At 43.2% G+C, this 10,952-nt stretch overlaps 1 protein-coding gene across 1 annotated transcript in view; it reads left to right on the top strand.

Annotated features, from left to right (window-relative positions):
* Nucleotides 1–7,709: 7,709 nt before the first annotated feature.
* LOC136126973 (mas-related G-protein coupled receptor member X2-like) overlaps nt 7,710–10,952 on the top strand; it is a 43,834-nt gene continuing 40,591 nt past the window's right edge. Inside the window, 3 exon segments of the mRNA XM_065882415.1 lie at nt 7,710–7,914; nt 7,998–8,058; nt 8,148–8,541. Coding sequence (XP_065738487.1) covers nt 7,710–7,914; nt 7,998–8,058; nt 8,148–8,541 — 660 coding nt within the window.

The raw sequence follows: 10,952 nt of genomic DNA, 5'->3' as shown, positions 1-10,952 counted from the left end.
TGCCGGTTCCCACCCTGCTCCTACACAGAAACACCTTAGACAATGATTCTCTCTCCCACCTGCATCTTCAGTGATCCTTCTCTATTGGATCATCCCTGCAACATACAAACATGGTATTCTATCTCCTGGCTTAAAGACCACCCAGGTCTCCATTCTCTTCCATCCACAGCCTGATTCCTCTGCTTGCCTTTATAGCAAATCTCTTTTCTCTCTCAATCTATTTCTACATCTCTCTCCTCCTCCTTCTCCTCTTCCCTCAACTCCCTCTTTCTCTCTCTCGTCTTTTTATATCTGTCTCCTCTTGGTTATATCATTAAATTTATTTTCCTTGTTGCAAAATTTTATTTTTGAAATAGCAATACATTCATAGTTTTAAAAAAATTGTTTAATGCATACATTGAAAATGGTCATTCCATTCCAGGCCTTCAGGCATCTATGCCTTCCCCACAAAGACAAATATAGTTATTATGGTTATTCGTTTTTTTAAACCTTTCCAGAGATGTTTAATCTAAAACAAGTGTGTATCAATATATTTGTATGAGAAGGAATAGTATATGTAACACTTATATTATATATTATACATATATGTATGTGTAATATTTAGAATTATTCATACATATGAATATATGTATATATTCATACATATACTTATTGTTCTATGTTCTTTTTTTAACTTGCTATATCTTGGAGGTCCTTCCATATCAGGTTTGTTGCTCTTTTATACAGCTATACAGTATTCCATTGTATGGATTGACCATAATTTACACAGTATTGATAGCCATTTTGGCTGTTACTAATCCTTTTTATTGCAAATAATTCTGCATTTATGAACTTTGTACATATGTATCTTGCATATGTACAACTATAATCCTAAAATTAAATTCCTTGATGAGGAACTACAGGTAGAAAAATTATGACACTTTATATATGTTTATATATGTTGCAAGTTGCCCTCCTGGAAGCTATATCAATCTTCACTCCCACCAGAAATGTGAGAGTGCCTTGTCCCCAGACTATACACACAGTACACTACCAAACTACTGGGTCTTTCATATTTCAATGAGTAAAAGATAACCCTGTGTAATTTTAATTTGCATCTCTCTTATTATATGTGTGGTTTCTCATTTTTCTGTAGGTTTGAGCCATTTTTATTTTCTAGAAACTGTGAATTTGTAACCTATAGTCATTTTCTTATTGGTTCACTGGATTCAGAATTATCATTTTACAGGAACTTTTACAAATAGGAGGAACTCTTTTTTTTATAATTTTTATTTATTTATTTATTTATTTATTGACTGCGTGGGGTCTTCGTTGTTGCACCTGGGCTTTCTCTAGTTGCAGCGAGCAGCGGCTACTCTTCGTTGGCACGGGCTTCTCATTGCAGTAGCTTCTCTTGTTGTAGAGCACGGGGCTCTAGGCATGCGGGCTTCAGTAATTGTGGCACGTGGGCTCAGTAGTTGTGGCACACGGGCTTAGTTGCTCTGCGGCATATGGGATCTTCCCGGACCAGGGCCTGAACCCATGTCCCCTGCATTGGCAGGCGGATTCTTAACCACTGCACCACCAGGGAAGTCCCGAGGAACTTTTTTTTTTTTTTTTGCGGTACGCGGGCCTCTCACTGTTGTGGCCTCTCCCGTTGCGGAGCACAGGCTCCAGACGCGCAGGCTCAGCAGCCATGGCTCACGGGCCCAGCCACTCCGCGGCATGTGGGATCTTCCCGGACCGGGGCACGAACCCCTGTCCCCTGCATCGGCAGGCGGACTCTCAACCACTGCGCCACCAGGGAAGCCCCCCGAGGAACTCATTTTTGATATGAGTTACCAATATTTTCCCAACTTGTTACGTATCTTTTAATTATGATGGTTCATGTCACGGCAAAAATTTTTATTATGTTCTTGTCTTTATTAATCCTTTCCTTAATGTCTTCTGAACTTTGTGCCATACTTTGAAAGTCTTCCCCGCTTGGATTTAAAAAGAATTTTCCTAAGGTTTATCCAAGTACTATCATATTTTCATTATTTATTTTTAAGTATTTAGTATATTTGGACTTAACCAAAAATCATATATGTTTCAACTTTATTTTATTTTACGTGACCATCAGTTGCCTCAATCCCATTCATTGAATAGTTCATGTTTTACCCACTACTTTAACATACACCATTTGTCATAAATTTCCATATGCATTTGCGTCTAATTCTGAGACTTCTCCACTTATAAGTTGTTCTATGTATGGATCAGTACTGCAATATTGTACTCATTCAGGCTTTATGCTATGTTTCAATCATCCTCAGTACTCTTCTCTTTCAGAAGATGTAAATGGGGTTTACATTCTGTTATTTCTTCTAACTGCTTATTTTTGCACAGAGAAACACAGCTGATTGTTTAAACAACAATATGTGGCTCGTCCACCTGTCCCAACACTCCCCTTGTCTGTGGTGGTATTTCAATTGGTGTCTGGGGGGTCCAGGAGTCCCATCCCACACCTGCTCTTCTCTCTTACACTCCCTCCACTTAGTCCTTCAGGCCACTCTTCCACTACAACCACCTTGGTGAGACTGGCAAGAACTCCAATCTGTTAATCCAAGGTCAGTTTCTTACTACCTAGCTGCTGCTGACACTACTTACTGACCAATAACTCCATCACTTGGCATTCTGGAACACTACACTTTCCTAGTTTTCCTCCTTCCCCAACACCTGCTCCTTCTCACGTTTTACTTTGAAAGCAACTTTTGTCACACACTAAGTTCCCATATGCATTTGTGTCTAATTCTGAGACTTTTGTTCCATTGATCAGCCTCCCTACACATGCTTTGCTGCATCCAACGCCTCTTCCAGATGTCTAATGGATGGAGACCCTTCAGACCTCTTCTCTTTTCAATCTGTATTTACTTTCTGAAGAAGCTCATCTGCCCTTTTGAGGATAAGCTCCAAAAGGTCACGATCTAGTTTTGTTTATTTTTTTATTTTATTTATTTTATTTATTTATTTTTGGCTGTGTTGGGTCTTCGTTGCTGCACGTGGGCTTTCTCTAGTTGCAGCGAGAGAGGGGTCTACTCTTCATTGCATTGCGCGGGCTTCTCATTGAGGTGGCTTCTCTTGTTGCAGAGCACAGGCTCTAGTTGAGCAGGCTTCAGTAGTTGTGGCACGAGAGCTCAGTAGTTGTGGCTTGTGGGCTCTAGAGCACAGGCTCAGTAGTTGTGGCGCACGGGCTTAGTTGCTCCGCAGCATGTGGGATCTTCCCGGACCAGGGCTCGAACCCATGTCCCCCGTGTTGGCAGGCGGATTCTTAACCACTGTGCCACCAGGGAAGCCCCATGATCTAGTTTATAGTTGTTGTTCACACTGAAACTCCATTGCCTGAAATCATGCCTGGGACACAGTAGGTCTATATTAGTCTGCTAGGGCTGCCGTAACACAGTACCACTGACTGGGTGGTTTAAACAACCAAAACATATTTTCTCACAATTCTAGAGACTAGAAGTCTGAGATCAAGGTGTTGGGAGGGTTGGTATCTTCTGAGGCCTCTCTTCTTGGCTTGTAGATGGTATCTTCTCCTTGCATCTTCACATGGTCTTCCCCCTGTATGTCTGTGTCCTAATCTCCTCTTCTTATAAGGATGCCAGTCATATTGGATTGCTCACCTTAATGACTTCATGTTAACTAAACTACTTCTTTATAAACCCTATCTCCAAATGCAGTTATATCCTGGGAGATACTAGGAGTTAGGACTTCAGCATATGAATTTGGAAGGACACAATTCAGCCCATAACAATATCCTTATTAAATATTTGCTAAATGAATCCACTGAAGAACTTTTCTGAGTATTGGGAACAGTTCCTAATTCAAACATTTAAAAAAATTACAAGCAGCTTAACTTGGAGTATGAAAGGAAGTCATAAAGATAAAGACTTAAATTTTTAATATCTACACCAAATGAAAATAAATAAATAAGAATTTCATGAACTGGAGAGAGGAAGATAAAGAATGCTATGTGTGCTGAACTCCTTCCATTTTATAAGGCCTGTCAAATGATCCACTTGTTAATGCTAATAGATTAAAAACAGATATACAAGTTTACTATTCTGGGCCAATAATAATAAAAGAAATAAGAATGGAAAGTGGAATACATGGTAGCCTCTGGAGAATGGGACTCAGGGAAACTGCCACTTTGTATATATTTCTCTACCTTTTGTTAAGAAATTACACATATGAATGCATTACTGCTGTGATAAAGAAAACAAACAAAAAAGTGGGGTCAGGCCATGGTGAACTTTCAACCACCCTAAGATAGACTTTATTCTTTAGTTATAAAGCCTCACCATGCAAGTTCATGTTGCTTGACATTGTTACCCAGGCTCACAGCTATCAATTACAGGCTCCAGAACTGCAGTGGCTCACTGGGAGGTAGACCAGACTGGGTAGGATGGGAGAGGCTGATAGGTGAGTGGAAGTGGGGCAAATGCTGAGAAACACCTCGATGAGGGATCATGTCTCAAACAGCCCTGGTCTCTGAAGTTCCCACAGGCCCTGCACAGGAAATTATAGGGTCTGTCCAGCATCTCGATAAGCCTTGCTTGGTCACCAGACTTCATTCCCACTCCTGTGGGCATCTCCCAGTTTAGAGGACAGAGAAGTGTCCTCTGGCCTCGCTCTATCTCTGAAAGGCTCTTCTTGTCCAGCACAGGTAAGTTCTCCACCTCTGGCCAGAAGAATGGAAGAAAGGTAAGGATATATACTAAGAACTACCTTATTTCCAAAGCCAGTTATGGGTTTTGCTCTAAGTTTCCACGTCCTGTTTCCAGTTTGGGATGCTACATGCAGGGGTTCATGGTGCTTCCTTCAGGAAAAGGCAGGAGACATGGAGCTCTCTACTAGCATCTCTGGGTGCTGGTAGCTCCAACGGTGGGAGATACAAATGGGGTCAACCAGAACTTCCCTCCCTTCTGATCCATCTCTCCACATTCTCCCCTTCTCCAACCATTCAAATCTGCTGTCTTGGAGAGAATGTTGCCTCTTACATTAATTTAGGGAGCAAGGGAGCATGCAGACATTGCTTCCCAGAGCTGGGCTGCTGGTAACCCAGGTTCCATTGTTTACTGGCTTTTCAAAGTTCTCTTCTCTTGTGGATCTGGCAGAGTCCCAGGAGGAAACAGCCCAAACTGGTATAAGTGAGGAGTGTTTCATGAAGGGGGGCTAATGGCAAAGACAGGCAGGGGTAAGGGAAAGTGACAATGCATGGAGAAGCACCCTAAGGCAAGCAGTAGTGAAACACTGTTTCCACCCCGAGGCTTAAAAGGACCAGGGAAGGAGCAGTTACCCAGATAGTGTGTGACAGAAGAGGAGAACAGATGTTGGGGGCGGCCTGTGCACCCCCTGATTGTCTCTCACATTCTATGCTCACATGAAGATTTTTTTCCCAGGAGCTCCTCACAAATAATGAACGATGGAGCAGAGAATAGTAGGAAAGGCTGGGACAGGACTGCAGGAGACCAGGGTGTTGGGCCTGCTCTTCACAGTGACATCTCGAAAATCCTTTGACTCCTTAGGTCTCACTTTCTTCCTCTATTAAATGACGATATGACCATAGATGGTCTTTAGGGAACATGCTAGATGCTGGGGATACAACAGTTAAAAACAACAGGCAAGACTTAGTCCTTATGGAGCTTGCAGTTTGATGAGGAAAAAATATATGTCACACCAAAGAAAACAGATTTACAAACTTTTAAGTGCTTTCAGTGGGGATAGCAGAGGTCCTGGTTTTCCTCCCATATCACTTCATGGTCAGTCAGGGCTGTGGGATCTTGTTCCTCTGAGAGAGCAAAAGATGGATGATTCTGCCCTTGATTCCTCCCTGGGCCACAGCAGAGGACGTACCCTCTTTCCAATTGGAGGCCTCCTGCCTCTGGATTCCAGAGCAATGGCTGCCTTTGTGAACCAGGGAAGGACTCCTGGATTCTGCTATGTGCTTTTAGTTGGCTTCTACCCTCCTTCTTTGTTCCTTATATGATTGGCTGCTCTACCTCTCTGTGTTTCTGGAGTTTGCTTATGTTCGTTTTTTTTAGTTTTGTTTTTGGTTTTTTAGCCACAATACTGACTGCCATCTTGGATTTAACTTGCAAATCACTTCTCTGCTTTCCCTGCATCCACATGTAATCAACACCACAGTGGTGGTGGGTTTGGAGGGCTGGTCAGAAGCGTGGACCCTGCCAGGTTCAGAGACCAGGCAAAACACTGTGTGAGACCAGGAGCAAAACACTCATCTTTTTTGTGCTCCAATTCCATCCTCTGTAGAATGAGAACAGTACTAACCTCATAGGGCTCTTGAGAGGATTAAAGAAGACGATACTGGATACTGATAAACTCTCAATCGGCTCTCACTACCCCAGAGGTGAGCTAGTGCTCCATCCCCAGGTGAATTCTGCAGGAGCGTCTCTGCATTCCAAGCCCTGTGCTTTTTCCGTTTCCCCTCATAGACTCACAGGCTCGTCCCACACAGAAACTCACTCAGCAAAGCAGACTCTCCGAACGATCCTCCAGGAGAGAGAATGGAGTAGGTGTACATTGCATACACCCAGCACCCCACTTCACAGTCCCCCACAGGCATCCCCAAACTTCAAATTCCTCTTTTCACTGGCACTCAGACCTCCTCCTCACTTACTCTTCCTCCCCGGTAGGCATCCCCGCCCCAAATCCTACGCCCAAATTGTGCACCAAAATGATTCTAGGTGCTCACCAAAGCCATGTGGAGTCCTCACTTCAAAGGCACTTCAGTGGCCAATGTAAGTTATTTGGGCACAAATACGTCATTCTTCCAAATGCAAGCGCAGCTCTCCACAAAAAGAATGAGATTTTCTTCATCTTGTTACATGTGTGTCCTAATGCCCTTAATTATATATATATATATATATATATATATATATATATATATATAACTTTTATTCCAAACCTTCCACTTCATTAGACTCCTCATCTACTCATTCATACACTGAATGAATATTTATTGAGAACACGCTGCCACACACAGAGCTAGGCACTGGGGATATAAAAAGTGCTCCTGTCTTCACAGAGCTGACACACTGAGCCGTTTCTAACCCACCTGACCTGGCCATCCTCACACCTGTCCTAGCAAGAGATCACATTCTTCTCACGTCCCTAAAGCTGGGTCTTCTTTCTCCTTAGTGAATGGGTCACTCTTAGTCATGAGGGTGGCCCCCTATCATCTCTGTGTCTTCCTGATTTCATGCACCTGAGAGGAAATTTCTGGCCCAGGACAGAAGTAATGTTCTGGCCCATCACCCTCTCCTGGACTCTCAGATTCTATCCCATTTACCTTCATTCTTCAGGAAATTCTGGGGACATGACATAACCTCTGGACAATGCATTCTGGTGGGGGGACTACAGCACGTTCCTATGTCAGTAGAGGGTCCGTGTTGCAGTAGAGAGAGCCCAGGCATTTGAGTCACAGAGAACTGGGTTTGAATCCAGGTTCCAGGTCTCTAGAGCTGTGTGGACGTCAGTAAGTATCTTAATCTCTGCAATGCTCCAGTTCCCTCCTCTGTAACACAGGGACAGTAATTCCCACCTAGCAGGGTGGCCGTGAGAATCGGTGATCGCACAGCAGGCGCTGATATTTTGTGTCAGAAACCCCCAGCAGAGGGTTTCTGAGTTTGGATCCAACCACCCCAGCCTGGGAGACCGAACTCATACTAATGAATCACAGTGACCAGGCCCTTTCTAAATGTGACGTACTGACCCTGACCCTGCTCTTGCTGAATATCATCTCTGCCCTGGGAGGACTGGCAAGAAACTCAGTTGTGCTGTGGCTCCTGGGCTTCCGCCTGTGCAAGATCTTCACCATCTAGATCTTCAACCTGGCGAAAGCCAACTTCCTCTTCCTCAGCGGCCAGATTACAGGTTCCCCGGAGACACGCATCACTTCCTGCCACAACCCTACCCCATCGTTCTCAACCTTGTGCCTATCTTTGCCTACCTCTCAGGCTGGAGCTTTCTCAGTGTCATTAGCACCAAGCGCCACTTGGCTACCCTGCACCCCAACTGGTGCCGCTGCCGCCGCCCCAAACACATCAGCTGTCGTGTGTGTCCCTCCTGCTGAGCAACCTAGAAGGGAATTACTGTGACCTGTTTAGGGATTTTGACGATGACTGGTATCCACTATTTGATTTCATCATTGCTCGGTGGCTGATTTTCTTATTGGTGGTTCTTGCTAGCTCCAGCCTAGCCCTGTGGATCAGGATCCTCTGTGAGTCCCAGCGGATGCAGCTGACCAGGCTCTACGTGGTCATCCTGCTAACAGCGCTGGTCTTCCTCCTCTGCAGCCTCCTCTCAGGCACCCAGAAGTTTCTGCTAGACTGGCTTCAGAAGGATTTCAATGTGTCCTTATATTATTTTAATATAGGGATGATCCTGCCTAGCAGTGCCAACCCCACCATTGGCTTTTTCGTTGGCTCCTTCAGATATCAGAGGCAGTGGCGGCTGCCCCTCAAGTTGGTTCTCCAGAGGGCTCTGGAGGACACAACTGAGGTGAAGCAAAGGGGAGAAAGCCTTCCTCAGGAAATCGGGGAGATGTCAGAAGTGGTTTCATGTAGTGATGCTGTATCAACCAGGGTTCAGTCAGAGAAGTAGTACTTATAGAAGATTCTCTATATAATTGTGTAAATATACATATATTTGACCCTACGCAGTTGTAGGTTCTGGTTAAACCGTCTCTGTAAGGCTGTTGTCTGTTTGATGCTAGAGCTTGAAGCCTGCAGGACAAGTTAGAACCCAGTAGCGTGAGCTAAAACCCATGAGAACCACCTGGAACTTGTGTCAGCCTCTCTCAGCACCGGCAATTTTACTGAAGTCTGCAGAAGTTGGCTCCCTTCATCATGGAGCTAAACACACACCTGGTCCAGGAGTCAGAGAACCTGCAGGAGTATCCAGGGGAAGGTAGAGCAGCTGCAAGGCCAGCTGCTGCCTTAGGCCAATGAGATGAGCCAACAGAGAAGCAACAATGCACATGAACTTCCTGGAGTCCCAGCACCGACCTTCCACACATAAAAACAATAGGGCTGCTGCCTCCTTTCCAGCCACCACATCTTATGCAAACTGTCTCTTGACGCCCACCCTAAGAGGAAACATACATGGAAGGAAGTTCTGGCAAATGTAGTTCAGCCTAGACAAGTTGACACTTTCAAACCCATCACAGTACATCCCTGTCAACTTGGCACCCATAACCACCTCCCTAAACCATAGTTAATTTTAAATGAAGATAATAAAGCAAAGTGAAGCTTCTCCCTAACATGACATACCTGTCCCACAACACCTGAAACATACTAACCTTTTCCCCAAAAGAGGATACAACTTTTTGTGGATTACTGACCATTTATTTCTCTTTTTTCTTTGAAGTATATTTTCTATCTATTTTTTTTGGGTTGTTTATCTCTTTATATTGATTTGCTCAAGTTCTTCATATATTCTAAATAAAATCTTTTGTCAAATTTATGTATTGGAAATATTTTTCCTCAGTCTGGGATTTGCTTATTTATTTTTAAAATATCTTTTTTTGGGCAGTGGATTTTGTTTTTCATGAAATCTAAGTTATCAGTTTTCACGTTTTATGTTTAGTGCTTTATGCTTTCTAAGAAATCTTTGCCTACTCCCAAGGAAACAAAGGTATTCTTCAATACGTTTCTTCTGACAGCATTATAATGTTTGCTCTTATATTTATTAACTTCTGTGCAGAGTTTGAGGCAGGGGTCAAGGTTCATTTTCTCCCATCAGTTAACCAGTTGTTCCAATACTACTTGTTGAAAATACATCCCCCCCATTTAATTATTTAGCCCCTCTGTCAAAAACTATACTTGTAAGTATGGGACTATTTCTGGATGTTCTGATCTATTAGTCTACTCCACGAGTCAGCAAACTACAGTCTATATGCCAAATAGACAGTTCCTTTTGTTTTGTAAATAAAGTTTCATTGGAACATAACTATGCCTATTCATTTACATATTTCCTGTGGCTGCTTTTGTGCTAAAACAGCAGCGCTGAGTACTTGTGACAGAGACTATATGGCCTCAAAGACTAAAGTATTCACTATCTAGCCCTTTCCAAAATAAGTTTGCTGATCTCTGGTCTATTTTTATTTTATTTTATTATAATTTTTTATACAGCAGGTTCTTTTTTAATATCTTTATTGGAGTATAATTGCTTTACATTGTTGTGTTAGTTTCTGCTGTATAACAAAGTGAATCAGCTATATGTATACATATACCCCCATATCCCCTCCCTCTTGCGTCTCCCTCCCACCCTCCCTATCCCACCCTTCTAGGTGGTCACAAAGCACCGAGCTGACCTCCCTGTGCTATGTGGCTGCTTCCCACTAGCTATCTATCTTATATTTGGTAGTGTATATACGTCCATGCCACTCTCTCACTTCCTCCCAGCTTACCCTTCCCCCTCCCCATGTCCTCAAGTCCATTCGCTATGACTGCATTTTTATTCCTGTCCTGCCCCTAGGTTCTTCAGAAACTTTTTTTTTTTTTTAGATTCCATATATATATGTTAGCATACGGTATTTGTTTTTCTCTTTCTGACCTACTTCACTCTGTATGACAGACTCTAGGTCCATCCACCTCACTACAAATAACTCAATTTCATTTCTTTTTATGGCTGAGTAATATTCCATTGTATATATGTGCCACATCTTCTTTATCCATTCATCTGTCGATGGACACTTAGGTTGCTTCCATGTCCTGGCTATTGTAAATAGCTCTTCAGTGAACATTATGGTACCTGACTCTTTGAATTATGGTTTTCTCAGGGTATATGCCCAGTAGTGGGATTGCTGGGTCATAGGGTAGTTCTATTTTTAGTTTTTTAGGGAACCTCTATACTGTTCTCCACAGTGGCTCTATCAATTTACATTCCCACCAACAGTGCAAGAGGGTTCC

This window comes from Phocoena phocoena, chromosome 8 (assembly GCF_963924675.1).
Source record: "Phocoena phocoena chromosome 8, mPhoPho1.1, whole genome shotgun sequence".
In the NCBI taxonomy this organism is placed as follows: domain Eukaryota; kingdom Metazoa; phylum Chordata; class Mammalia; order Artiodactyla; family Phocoenidae; genus Phocoena; species Phocoena phocoena.
The sequence above is the reverse complement of the archived record's forward strand: the minus strand, read 5'-3'. Positions and strand labels throughout refer to the sequence as shown.